The following is a 14763-nucleotide window of genomic DNA, read 5'->3' on the forward strand; positions in this document are numbered from 1 at the left end:
TCCAAATCTGACTCAGTAGATTTGCAGTACTGATACAAGAAGCATCTGAAGAAAAAGCACAACTGAATAATCTTGTGCAGCATTGTGTGAAAACTCAGTGTTTTAGTAAATAAGATAACAAGAAGCAAATCACATTTCAGAGTAATTGTTTTTACTTAATTGCTTCCACCTGTTACCACAGAGGAGAGGGGAGATACTGCAGTTGTTGCACAAGTTTTATGTGTAAACCATTCAGGTCCTACAACATAAAACACTGGCTCAACACATCCTGATTGAACAAGTTATAGGTAGTTACCTAACAACAAGGAGCAGATCAGGGGATGTCATCTTAGTCTTAATTTCTCCTCCAATTGACACGATTTCCATTAAATAGGTGAATTCTCCTTTGTTTTCTTGGACATTTTTTTTTCAGGGCAGTTCTACTGAGTGTAGTGTTTTAAAATCAGTCAACTCCTGTGGAGGATGAGGCTGGGCATGTCCTGCTTCGGTCCTTCACTTTCCAGCACACTCCTGCTGTCCTCTCTATGTGGGTAAAAGGTGGGTGAGTAAGGGGGAAGCAAAGCTACATGTGTCTTCCCCTCTGCAGTTCTGTAAATCTGTGGCAGTGTTAGGCAGCCAGACATAACCACTTTTACTACATACGCATCTGTTTGAGCTAAAGGAAAAGGAAATCAATGGGTATATGCAATACACAATGAAGTGTTTCTTTCTAGAAGTTTCTCAGGTGCTAGGCAGCATGTAGACAGAAATGCTTATAATCGGCTTGGTAGAAAGTAAGCAATTTAAACTTCTTGACTGTAGGTTCTTGTAAATTGAAATGTCACTTTGCAAATTTCAAGCAGTATAAAAATGAAGCTTATTTTGAAGGGAGTGCTACAGGTGTTTAGTGTGTATAACAGTACGGTTAGTCTGCTGGGTGTTTTTGAGATACTGAGAGCCCACTGCTGGCAGTTTCAGTGAAAGTAGGCTGGGACCCTCCATGTCTTTTGAAAATTCCCAGGTGTTAATTCTCAGAAGAAAGGATCCCATATGACCCATTCTGGATGGTTCCTCTGTTGCCAGTTCCCTTACTGCTGGTTCCAGCTACAGATCACCACTTTCCTTGCCACTTCAGCTTCTCAGATTCAACTGAGGAATGATGCTGCTCTGCTCCTCCTTATTTTGCCTGTCTTATGGGATCTCTGAGTCATCACCCTATCAGAAACACTTCTCACAACAGCCGAATTTAAAAACATAATCAAATACTCAGTAGCAACACCAACGATAAATACAAAGAAGGAAGGTTTTTAGTAAAGGAGGTTTTCCATAAAAAGACATTGACTATTGTTGGTCCAGTCAGATCCTCCATAGCCAGGCTGGACCCAGAGTTGTTATTGCGTATGATGAAAAGGATCTGGCAAAAGCTGGGCAGAGGATCACAGTAGAGAAGTCATCCAGGAGCACGTGTTTTGCTATGATCCTGTAGTAGTTCTGTTGATGTCATATGGTTCATATCTTCCTCTTACCTTACAATTTTTCTTCTGATAGCTAATGGGGATGGTGAACATTTCCTAAACTGCCTTTATGTTCATCTTACGATGCTTCTTGAGAAAACATGTATAAAGCATGAGATAAAAACTAACTTGTCTTGCAAATATTGATAAGCAGTGGTAACTCCTCATGTTCTACCAGTTTGTAACAGGTATTTTGACCAAAATATTGGTGTTTGTATCTGTTCTTATGTAGGTATTTCTGTTTTCCCACCTATAGTTCCAAGTTTTTCGTATGACTCCTTTGTCCATATTGTGGCTGCTTTTGGGGGCTTTAAAGGTATTTTCTTTTTTGAGTAGAATTTTTTCATCTCCTTTTTGCAGGACCCAACTAGGATTCTGAACACAAATAGCAGCAGCAGCAGTAGTAACAGTTTTTCAAAGACCCACAAGTTAACAAAGGAGCACAAAGAAAAAACTTCTAAAGACTCAAAAGAACATAAAAGTGCCTTCAAAGAACCTTCCAGGGAACATAACAAATCTTCCAAAGAATCCTCTAAGAAACCCAAAGAAAACAAACCACTAAAAGATGAAAAAGTAGTTCCTAAGATGGCCTTCAAGGAACCCAAACCCATGTCCAAGGAGCCAAAATCTGAAAACACCCCCATCCTTACCATAACATGTGGGCAGCAGCAAGAAAAGAAGACTCTGACAAAAAGGCCCTCTCAGCCAGACTCTGATGAACCTTCTGCAAAAAAAAGAAAAAAACCCAGCTCAGATTCATTATTTAGAAGTTTTTCTAGCACACCACCACTGATTCTTACTTGTTCAGCTGACAAAAAACAGACAAAGGATAGATCCCAAATCAAGGTGGGGAGAGTTAAAATTGAAAGTGATGCAGTGGAAAGGAAGACGCCTACTCTGCCACCGTTTGATGATATTGTAGATCCAAGTGATTCTGATGTGGAGGAAAACACATCCTCCAAATCTGAGGTAGGTGGGTGTTTGGTTTTGCTTAACATGTGTTGAGTATTCCAGATCTATGCGATTGTGAACTGTGTTTGTGTTTTCTCCTTCCTTTCTCTTGTCTATTGGCAGATTTTCCAATCTGAAGGATGCTGATGGCCGTATTCAAACTTAGGCATGTTCTAGTTGAATTGTATTGCCTATTCAAGTCTACTCAATTTATCAAGATTATGATGAATGAGCATAAGGGAGATGGCTATAAACAATATTGCTCTTTTGTATTTTATGTTCTTGAGAGAGAAGAGGAAATGGTTTTAAATGCTTGTGTTTCACACCCTAACTCTTTATTTCCAGGTGTTAGAGAATTCAGTAAATCCAGGAAAGGGTTGCAGTTATATCAGAGAGTTACGTGGGGTTTTTTTGCTAAAAGAGGTAGTTCTGTGAATGAACCCAGTATTGTGGAGGAGTTCATAGAATCTCACTCTGACAAGGACAATCTACCTAAAGTAGCAAGGCAATCAAGAAGGAAGGCGTTTTAATGAAAACTTGCATTCCTGAAAATATTTGTCTGCCATGCCTACTCATCTGTTTCAAGCATCGTTTGCTCTCAATAATTAGGATTTTAATTATTCTCCTAGTGAACTTTGGTTTTCAGAAGCATCTCTTACAGAGAGATGAGTAGAAAAGGAAGGGTGTAGTAGGAGAAGCCTTGTTTGGTGCCATCATTTGTGCTTATGGAGATAATGTGCATGGTAGGGAGAAATTCTTCCCAGCCTTGCCCATTCAATTCTCTAATGTTTCTGTTTTCTGATTGGTGCCTCTGTTACTGCCATCAGATTCATAGTCCTACTTGCCCTCTGTGGAACAGACAGTAAATGCCCTGCTGTGGGGAGGTGCCATCATTAGGTTTTTACTTAGTAGAAACTTGCAATGAGGTAGAAAGTAATTTACTTCTGTAGTGATCTTTTATTAACTGGTCCCTTAGGGCATGCAAAGGCTGTAACATTTAGAAGGTATGGAATAGGACAAGCTCCACTTTACAGCATGACACTGGTGATAGTGTTGTTGGGGTGTCATCCTTGTTATGGCTTAAAACATAGTCTGTTGTCTCTAAACATGAAAATGTACACACTTATCATCCTTGGTGTGAATTATTTGTTAATGTCTTCAAAAGAAGCTGAATCTTCTATTTTCATTTATGTTGCTGTCCTCAAGACTTTCTACCTACCCTCAGTATAGCTGGCTAATCAGAATAGGTTTTTGGATTTCCTGTTTATTCAAGTAGGAGCCATGTAGTGGCACATACACTTTTACTGGCAGCAGTGGTTCTCCATTTTTTTTTCAAAGGCAGAAGAATTGAGAGGAGCAACTGGAGTGTGACTGGAATTTTACAAATGCAGGCTCTACAGAGGTGTACTGCATAGCGAATTGCAGATAACTGATATGTGGAGGATATGGATGGTGCTTTAAGTCTGATCCTTTCTAATTGCTGGTATGTGTTTCCCTGTTTGTTGTCTTGCAGCCTCTGGCCCACTACTAATGGTATAACGGGTACACCTCTATGTTTTTCATAGGCTGACACAAATCCACTTCCACTGCTGTTCATCATCCATCTGAAGCTGACCAGTAGGACCTAAGGAGTTCCTTAATTCTGTACTAAAGCTAAAATACAGATTCAGGGTTTTCTAGGTCCGCCTGAAGCTGTTACTGAGTGGGGTAAACTACTGGAAGCCACTCAAAGAGAAGCAAATCCTGCTGGTCTGGGCTTGTGTGTATTTTAACACTGATGTCCTGGAGCATGGAACACATAGGTCCTCAGTAGGAAGGCCAGTGTGATCCCCATCTGGGTGGGTGAAAAGCATGTCTGCCACTTTTGGACTGTGCTCCTTAACAAATCAGGCTGAGCCTCGTTCCAGTCAGTGATTGGATACTGTTTAGAAAGTCAATAATACACCTAAGGTTAAGAAAAACTATCTAGAAAACCTGGGATAATTCCCTAAGGTGCCTGTGGGTTCACACCCTTGGTAGTGCTGCGGGAAAAAGAGTGGGCAGCCTGGTTTATGAGTGTCAGCAGAATTCCACAGCATTGTTCCTTCTGCATTTTGTTGGTTTTAACCAGAAAACCTAACCAAAGGTGTCCAAGCACTGTAATGGACACAATTCTGTATGTTGGAAAAAGTAGTTTGAACTTCTTTGAATGTGTTGGTAAGTTTCTCAGCATTTTAGGGAAAGGAGTAAATTCTACAGCTAGGTCTATAAGGTGTATGTTCTATAAATATAATTGTATTAAGAAAGAAAAACGTGAAAAGCTGCAATGTTACAGGAGAGTAATGGAAGGTAGAAGGTGATAATGCTTTTGCTAACAGTTATTTCAGGTCTGTTAAGCCTTCATGATACATAATTGTATCATGCAACATAATTGCCTGAAGCTGGGAGGTGATTTCTCCCCTGGACTCAGCGCTGGTGAGGCCACACTTTGAGTATGGTGTGCGGTTCTGGGTTCCTCAGTTCAGGAAGAATATTGAAGTGCGGGAGCTGATCCAGAGAAGAGCAACGAGGCTGGTGAAGGGACTCGAGCACAAGTGCCATGAGGAGAGGCTGAGGGAGCTGGGGGTGTTCAGCCTGGAGAAGAGGAGGCTCAGAGGAGACCTTATCACCCTCTACAACTCCCTGAGAGGAGGTTGGAGTCAGGTGGGGGTTGGTCTCTTCTCCCAGGCAACCAGCAGGAGGACAAGAGGGCACAGACTCAAGCTCTGCCAGGGGAGGTTTAAGTTGAATATTAGGAGGAGAATTTTTTTAATGGAGAGAGTGATCAGGCATTGGAATGTGCTGCCCGGGGAGGTGGTGGATTCACCGTCCCTGGAGGTTTTCAAGACGAGACTGGGTGTGGCACTTAGTGCCATGGTCTAGTAATGACGGTAGAGTTGGACTTGATGATCTTTGAGGTCTTTTCCAATCCGGTTGATTCTATGATTCTTCAGTGGCATGTCCTGGCACAATAATATGCTGTAAAATTCAGTCAAATGGTATTTCTTACTCTGGCGCAGTTACAGTGGTGGGTGTCATGGCACTGATGAACAAAGAACATATCATTATTTGGGAGAATGTTTGATAGTGTATCCAGATTTATTCCTAAAGCTGCTTTACAAAAGCAAAACCACAATACCTCATTCAGCAAATGCGGGTTACATATAATACATCACATTGTAAATCAGTGCCTAAAATAAAATTGTTAGGGTACTACAACAATATTAACTGTGAGTCAAGTGCATTTTTCTAGTTTCAGTTTGATCTGTGACATAGTTCAAACCCAATGCTGTATGAATTGTAGTGAAATTACAAATAACTTTGGTAAGAATTTTGTAGTTTCCTCACTCTATAGACTAATAGATGGTCTCATTCTCATATACACATCATGAAACGGTGATTGTTCGTTTCATTGGTATTAGCAAATATGCATAACTTTGCATATCAAATATGATAAATTTGTAACAAAAGGTGCAATGTAGAATCAAGAATTTCCTGCAAAAATAGATTTCTTAGTGTTGCTGGTCAGACCCAAGACTGTTTTCAGAATTAAGGTTATTTCTCAATTGCTGAGGCTGAGTTCGTGATTTGAAAATACAGATGACATTCTGAGAAGTCCTTGTGGTAAAGGAAGCTTACAAGCAGCATTAAACAGAGGTGCTGTTTCACTGGGCAGGTGCTACAGAATGACTGTGCTGCTGCGCCCCAAATTTCTTTAGATACAGCCCCTGTTCAGTGAATTGAAGTGTATCACATCAATTAATGGACTTCCATGTCAGACAGAAAGGCAAGGTGTGCTCAGCTCTTCTCAGTATTGTCATCAAGCTCTACCCAGTTCTGGGCATTCAGACTTGAAACACTGGCTGTTGCCTTCACGAAGTGGAGGACATTGAGGTTTAGCACCCTCTGAGAGACGTGGATTCTTTTTCATGTGGTAGAGCATGTCTGTCAATGGCTAATCCATGCTCTGAGCTGTCCTTTGAAATTCACATTTCAGAATCCATAAAGGTTAGCATGCTGCTGCTTCAGGGGCAGATACTGTCCTCTGATATCCTGTAGTCAGTTCCTTTCTTGAATTCTCAATGCCTTTGTAAAATTCAGTGGGAAATAGCTTAGAGATAAACTTTCTGTCCTTGTTTAATAGCCTTTCTGTGCATGACTTAAAGAATAAGACCGTGTGTGGTCATTCCTCTATAGCCTGCTTGGCATATGCTGCAGTATGGTGCACTGCTATATTTAACTTGGATTTTATTTTGAATTTGAGCTGTTGGCAATTGAAACAAGTGTCTCCATTTCTCTTCACACTGCTTCGTTGACTATCATTTTTCAAATACAGCTGTGATTTAAAGTGTGTTGGGCTTCTTGAGTTGTATGAACTAGGCTATTTGGGAGCAACTTGTAGTATATTCAGTTAGAAATCACACATAAAGGCTGAAAAACTCTTTTACTGGCTTTGGTATGAAGCAGGCAAAGTAAAGTACAGAGTGACAGCATGCAGCTATGTGGTTTGGTTGAGGCATGGACATATTAGCCCAGCTCACTTTGAAACTCCAAAGATTTCTCTTTTAAATGCAATTACAGGATGTTTTAGTTAAGAAAACCTTTTTGCCTCCTGTGTGGGACAGTGCAGAAACATGATTTTTAAAAAAAGGCACTTGACCTTGATTTTGCTACCAATCTGATCATGAAATATGTTTATGTTCTCATTCATCTGTGTGAGCTGCAAACTGGTGTGTAAGATGAGGAAATACAGAATTTGGGATCTGAGTGAGGCATTTTCCGTGGTTGGAGCTGCCCCTCTGAGCAGTGGAGCCATTGCACAGGGGATGCTATGGTACTTCATGTTTGGTTATTACTGGTTTTGCTGGACTGAATAGGGAGTAAAAAATGGTGCATTAGTGAAGTTGCTGCAGCAGGAAGGCACAAAGGAGATAAGACAGATACTACTTGTTCAGGTGTTAACAAATATTTTCAGTGTATCTCCAGTTGCAGCGAACTGAGTAACAACTCTTTAAGACTGCCATGCATGACAGGGATTTGGTGAATTTTTTAGAGAGTGCATGTGTCTCTGTTGGATGAATTTCTTCTTCTGGTGTGATATTTTTATTTTTTTTATTTTTTTTTTTGCCCATGGCATGTATTGTTTTTTCCCTACCTGCCTGTATATGTCACTGCAATTGTATATGTCTGCATTAGTGATAGTAGCAGCCTTTTGGCATGTTGGAACCTATGGAAATACAAACTGAGCAGAAATGCATGCTAGCAAAATGTGACAGCTTAGGGGTAAGGAGTTTTAGTTATTAAGAGCAGAGTACATTAGCAGGTCGTTTGCCTTTGGGAAAAAAGTCCCAGCTCCTTCCTGGGGAAGTCCTTTACAGAACAATGAAAATACAGTAGTGATCACATAGACTATGCATTTGTACTTAATTAACTGCTTGCATGTCCTAAAGCAGTCTTAAAGTTAGAATATGAGTACCTTTTTTAAAGTGATTCATAAAATGCCACTTTGAATCTGGCACATGATCTGTTAATTTGACTGTTAAAAAAGTGGAAGAACATTTTGAAAACCCCCATGGTCTTGTAAAACCTCCAGGCCCTCGTTAGCTGAATAAAGCCTGCTTTCTGCCAGGGCTTGGAGCCAAAGGCAGAGCTTTTTCAGATAATATTTAAAATTAGAAGTAGCAGTAGTTAGATAGTAGTTTTTCATGTAGTTACCAAGAAAAAAAAAAAAAGAGAGGCTATGCTTTAATTTTTTTGTGTGTGAAAGTGTGACTCTGATAAGATCTTTAATGATGCAGAACAGGGTTGACACTGATCACGTCCTTCATTGCAGACTAGGCCCTGTGAGTTTGCAGCCTGTCATATTCTTAGAATCTTTACTTTTTTCTTGATGTTTTAAATGCAACGGGGCTTTTGTGCTTTTGGTTGCTTTTAGTCCAGGGGTTAATGCTACTCTTAAAACCATGCCAACCACTCATGTGGTATTGTTGCACATAGTACTTCTATGCCAAGGAGGTAATTCAGTGGGTAAATACTATACAGTCCAAGGTGTTTCCTTCCAGACAGGTGCTCAGAGAAATAGTGGCCAAAGATAATCAGACCTCCTTAGAGAAGTGGCAGTAGGTGCAAGTATGCCCTATGGCTGTCAGCACCTACTGTAGTATGGCACCATTCAGCTGCTATACTGCACCTGTTTTAATTAGATGTTACTATGCAAGGAAAAATGCTTTGCCTTTGCTCACTAAAGCTTAGGTGCATATTAGGTTGCTCTGCATGTGGTGAGATGAACCATTGCTGGGTGAGGAAGCAGCAACATAGACAGATTGTAGTTGTCTGTGGCAGCAAGCTCAGGTGTTAACGTGAGATCGTTTTGTTACCACTGTGTGTTTGGAAATCACTGGCAGACAATAATGTTAAGGATTTAGAAATAAAACAGTGGAAAGAAACTATGTAGATATGGTTAAATGTTCAGGTTGCAAAAGTTATCTTGTAAGAGTCAGAAAATTTTGCATTCTTGAGGCAGAGTCATCGGTATTGAGTGTTAGGTTTTTTTCAGTTTTAGGCAGTGCCACATTTTGACTGTTGAAAATAACATCAGTCATTATTAGGCTACTAGTACAGTCTTCAGTGTTTTAATTTATTTGCAAGTATTGGCTACATCCATTTCAGTGGGGACTACTCCTGTGAATTAAATATTTGCATGAATGCAGTTTTGGATTAGGGCCATATTTTCTATATTTCAGCCCTGGAAAATTCTATTCACCTGCTATACTGCAGTAAGTAAGGATTTTAACTTGGTATGCACAGTGACAATACTTTTAGTTGTAGTCCTTCTTTAGTGGCAAAAATGGACTTTGTGCCTAGTCCAGTAAAGTTGTGACAGTTTCGAGAGGCCAAGATGGATTGCAGTCAAAAACAAGATAAACCCAGGATTTTAATCATAATCATATGAGGCCTTCTTGATATGGATTTCATTGCTTTGAAGTTTCTTTATCTACTTATATAAATTATGTTGTGATCCAGAAGAATGGCTGCACGTAATTAAAATAAAATCCAACATCTGTTAGTTATCAGCTAGAATGGTTTAACTATGTCTACAGTAGTTAGATCTATCCAAGGCTTTTATGCCCTTTTATTTTTTATGTGGAACCAGCAAATTTATGGTTCTTTTCTCTGGCAAAGTGGCATGGTTTACTCTTGTACATTTGAAGGTTTGCAGCAAAACTCCCCATGAAATTCATTACATAATTTTCATAGCACTTCCCATTCAGAACTAGTCTGGCAATGGTGATGTGAATTCTCCAGGACAGACCACAAGTGTGGAAATGAACTCTTGCATTTAAAAAACTCAGTAATCTCCTGAAGCTGAAGTTTTACCAAGACATGGTAAAGGCCACCTGAGCCCACTACTGCCGTGAGTGTATCCTGTATCATGTACCATGCCTGTGCAAAGGGTATGACAGTCTATTGTCAGCTGATGAGGGATTGCCATTCAGTGGAGCCGTGGGGTTGTGCTGAGTGTTGGTAATTGATGTGACACCACTGGGGAATGCTGGGGGACGTTGTGGAATGGGTAAGGGATGTTCCTGGTGGGCACGATGTGCCTGCTTCAAACTGGAGGGTGATGGTGCCTGTGTGTCACTGTTCTTCCAGTATCAAAGTGTGCATGTAAGCCTGGTAGAGGGAATAAGTGAAAGCAGGTGTAACCCAGAAGTGTTCTTTCTTGCCCTCTGTGTGACTGCCTGTTGTCTCACAACAACAGTGTCCACTCCTTCACTGCAAAATCAAGGCATGTCAGAAAGCCATTGCTGTTTAGGGAAAGCCTCATGCCTGCAACCAATTATAATACTATTTTGACCGTTCACTGGAGGTGATCCTACATCACCATACTGGCAGTAGAAAATCTGTCATTCACTTACACATAAAGAGTGTTGGTGTGAATTTGTTTTAACTCACTGTGTCATTATTCAGTAGTTTTGTCTTACTTGGCTTAGTCAATACCTTAGCATAGCTTATGTTTTCGTTAGAAAAATATGTTGCAAAATTAATTTCCTCATACTTCTTCCTACAAACAAAAATACTCAACCAAATAAAAAGCTTTGAGAAAAGCATTCAGCTTCGTTGGTATTAGTTCCTATAAACCCTAACATTTTCTACTGAAAGCCTCTAAGCAGACTTGCTTCTTCCCTGGAAAACAGAAATCTTTATCTGCCTGACCGAAATGTGTAGTTTCTGTTTACTCTGGTGTTGAGTATGTTAATGGTGTTCCTAGTGCCTCTCTCTGAGCAGCAATACCTCATGCTGTTGGTTCCCATTGGGGCTGAAAACAAATAGGTGCCTGTAGCTCTGGTGGTCAGACTTATTTGTTGTAATGCTGAGTGGCTATGAAGGGACCAAGAAATTTGCTAATTAATGCTGACTTTATCCCAGTAAAAATGACAGTCCTTGCACATGTGTGCAGCACAGTCAGATAGGGCTACCTGAGTCCAGAACATGTGTGTAGGGTTTTTCAAATGATCTTGAGACATGTTACCTCTTCTTGCTGTGGAAGGTTCGGGGGAGACCTTATCACCCTCTCCAACTCCCTGACAGGAGGTTGGAGTCAGGTGGGGGTTGGTCTCTTCTCCCAGGCAACCAGCAGGAGGACAAGAGGGCACAGACTCAAGCTCTGCCAGGGGAGGTTTCGATTAGGTATTAGGAAGAGATTTTTTTATGGAGAGAGTGATCAGACATTGGAATGTGCTGCCCAGGGAGGTGGTGGATTCACCGTCCCTGGAGGTTTTCAAGATGAGACTGGATGTGGCACTTAGTGCCATGGTCTAGTGACCACGGTAGGGTTGGACTTGATGATCTTTGAGGTCTTTTCCAACCTGACTGATTCTATGATTCTATGATATCTGACCTTCCATGAAGGAATTGCTTACTATGTACTAACTGTGTTGAAGGCATCTGGCAGATGTGAGGGAAATGATGTTCTGTGTTGTAGGAATTAATGTTTCAGATAGGAGAGTAAGAAGATAAGGATAAATGGAGCTATTTGCACTTCACAGTATCTGTTTACATATCCACGAAACTTGTATCATCACCTGGGAGTGACATTAAAGGGAACTTTAAAGGTGACCGATAATATATACCCCATCAGCAGCAGAGCCATGTTTTGTTACTGAAGTTATCAGGCAGCTCTGCCAGTGCCTGAGCTCCCTGAGGAAAGATTACTCACACGTATGGGGATGACAGGACTAGGGGCAGCAGTAACTGGATCAGTGCATCAACACTGATTACCCTGATCAGGAAACCATTGCAAAATTCATGCCATTGGTGAGCAGTTTTGATTAGGACAGAAGTAAATCAAATAATTTTGTTGCTCTGTGTGTGGTATTTTTGCTGTTACCTAAATAGTGGGAGGAGATTACATATCAGTAACCTGTGCATGCTTAATTATTCAAACTATCAGCTGCAAAAGTAGTACAGTCCAAACCATGGCAGGAAAATAAGTAGATACAGGCTATGACAATTTTAGTTTCTTGCATTGTATTAATACATGCCCATGCTGCTTTAATGCAGTTTAGTTAACACAGTGTAGCTTTATTCTGCGGATTAAGAGGACATGGTGCTTGTTGCATTGTGTCTTTCACAAGAAAACTAAAATATCACAAGTGGGCTGGAACATTGAGCCATGGTCTGAATATTCTGAACAACAACAATTTAGTTGTAAAGTTGCTCAGGTTCAAGAAGAGAAAGACAGATTCAAGGCCAAAGGAGGAAGCCACTCTTGGTGCTCTTGCTGACCTAAGTTTGCAATGGTCAGAGAGGACCATTAGGAGTAGAAAAATAATTTTCAAGTTAAATGTTACACTTTTAGCTTGAGGGAGTAGATTGTAGATAAGATGGTTCAATTTGATTTACATGTGCTATATGCAGCCTTTTTGATCCATTGAACACTGTAAAACTTAACATTGATCCGGGTTGACCTACATGAGATCTTAATTTAGCCAGTGTTTCAAATAATATGGTTATAAAGCAGTATTTTTAATAACATCAGTTACCTTTATCAATTGCATTACATTACACTACCTTATAATGGCTGGAGTGAAATGTAGTTAAAATATAAACAAGTGTCAGCATTTTTTATTTTTGAAAGATATTGTCTTTATCTTGTGTTAGTGTCTTACTACTTTAAGAAACAGATGCAAAACTCTCTAATAATGTAAAGCGCACATCACGCTATCAAAAAATTATTTTAAATCTGCAAAGCAGAGATAAGGAGCTTTAAATGAATATTACTTTTTGTAGGGTTTTTTTGTGTCAAAGTATATGTGTAGGCAAAGTTGCAGCAAGCAGATGTGTCAGCTGTAAATAGTAAAATACCAGTAAGACAATAGAAATCTGTTCTGTTTTTTTTTCCTTGGAGAACCAGCATTGTATAGCCTGTGTGTATATAATATGCATGATCTTTTGTGAAAACTACTAGAGAAATGCATGATAATATTATCATAGAGTGGGTGCTTAGGAACCATACTGCCAGATGCCTCAGAAATACCTATAGAGAAAGATGTGTGCAGAGTGTTCTGGTGCCAAATATGACATCTAAAAATCATTGTTCAGTCTACAGTATCACAAGATTGGGTAAGAATTATGACATTTTGAAAAGTACTTTGAGGGGTTTGTTTTATTTTAGAGACTTGAGAATTTTTTGGGATACAGATTTTTATGGATTTTTGTATTTTTCTCTCAACAGCTTTTTACTAAAACTGAAATGTGCAATAAATGAAAGCTGAGATTTTCACATAATCATTTCAATCCCAACAGTTGAGTTTGAGGAAAAAGTAAATGTGTTAAGGCTTGCTGTAAAACTGACAAGCACCCACAAAGAGCTGCACTAGATCTCTCTGTTGTTTATGGTGAAATTTTGGGTTATTTTTTTAGGAGCTTAGGAGCCAGTGGTCTGCAATAGCAAAGACAGTGCAAAGGGATGCTGCAGCAGGACTTCAGAAAAAAAACCCATATTTTTTTCATGTCTTTAGTTCTGTATTTACTTGGTGTGTATGACCTTGGCAAGATTTCCACATAGTAAAGTTTTAGTGTAGAGTCATGCTGGGAGTGTTCTACAGAGTCTGAACTACATAAGAACAGAGAGGAACTACGGTGAATTTGCAAAGTCTGTGAGTACCTGCTGAGAAGACCAGAGTTTTAATGGGGTAGAATTGTGCCACAGTGCAGAATAACACCCATAAAAGAAGTTTTACGTGCAGATGGTTCTCCAGCTGCTTCTTTGTTAATAGGAGTGCGTGAATTTCTAACATCAGAATCTAGATCTGGGAGAATTTAGGTGAACCACCTTCCTGCTGCCCCAAAAGTGACAGCAAACTGTCTGTTTGGTTTCCCAAACAGTGAACTGAGAGTGCATCACCATCTTTCTCAGTGCTGATAGATAAAGTAGAGCACAGTTGAACTGGCAAGTATTGGCTTCCAACACAGCAGCTGTTGGGGCTGGCCACAACAGCTACCACCTATCTTCTAGCCTTGCTATTAATTCCATTAGAGCAGAAGATGTAGATTAGTCAAATGAAACTCTCACCTTGGCTGTAATACTTAGACTGAATTTTCTGGTTCATATCTAGGACTAAAAGTGAGGGTTAGACTTTCTTTCTAAAACATTTCTCTCTTTTGTTGGATTAAGAGAGCTTTGTGTATAGAATATGTGAAAGTTTTCTAAGGGAAAATTAAGAAATTGTAAAGTCAAACTCTCAGAAAATCAGTATTTGAGTGTTGCTTGCCAGCTTAATTTGGCCTTTCCACATTTAACAGAATGCGGAGGGTCAGATGCCATTCTGTCACCACAGGACTTTCATGTCACTGAGCTTACAAAACAAGCAATAATCTTCAAACAGGTGATTTATTTAGCATATCTTCCATCAGTGGATCCATTTTTTCCCCCATATAATTTCCCCCATATAATTCAGACTTTTAATAGAACACAGAACTGTTAACTTCCCCATGTTGTGCTGCTTACGCTTATCAATTCTTCACAAACATCGATGTCTTCTCACACATTTTTGGGGAAATGTGGCCTAGATAACACAGTTGTGAGTGCCAATTTTGAAAAGCCAAAGACTTCATATAACCCTGTCTTTGCCAGCATTACCTACATATTCAGGACAATCTTCATCCTTCTTGGTTGGAGTTATATGATGAGAACTTCCCTCAATTTGCCTCTTTCAGTTTGTTAAGGACCATGTTCATAATCACATGACTGTACACATTTTATCATTAGTTTGCTTATTATCTAGTAGGCATGAAA

At 39.8% G+C, this 14763-nt stretch overlaps 1 protein-coding gene across 1 annotated transcript in view; it reads left to right on the plus strand.

Annotated features, from left to right (window-relative positions):
- Positions 1–1853: 1853 nt before the first annotated feature.
- MLLT3 (myeloid/lymphoid or mixed-lineage leukemia (trithorax homolog, Drosophila); translocated to, 3) overlaps positions 1854–14763 on the plus strand; it is a gene marked incomplete at its 5' end in the record, with an annotated part of 35278 nt that continues 22368 nt past the window's right edge. The window contains one exon of the mRNA XM_009084971.1: positions 1854–2462. Coding sequence (XP_009083219.1) covers positions 1854–2462 — 609 coding nt within the window. The remainder of the gene's footprint in view (positions 2463–14763) is intronic.

The sequence above is a fragment of the Acanthisitta chloris genome, unplaced genomic scaffold (assembly GCF_000695815.1).
Source record: "Acanthisitta chloris isolate BGI_N310 unplaced genomic scaffold, ASM69581v1 scaffold18211, whole genome shotgun sequence".
NCBI lineage: Eukaryota > Metazoa > Chordata > Aves > Passeriformes > Acanthisittidae > Acanthisitta > Acanthisitta chloris.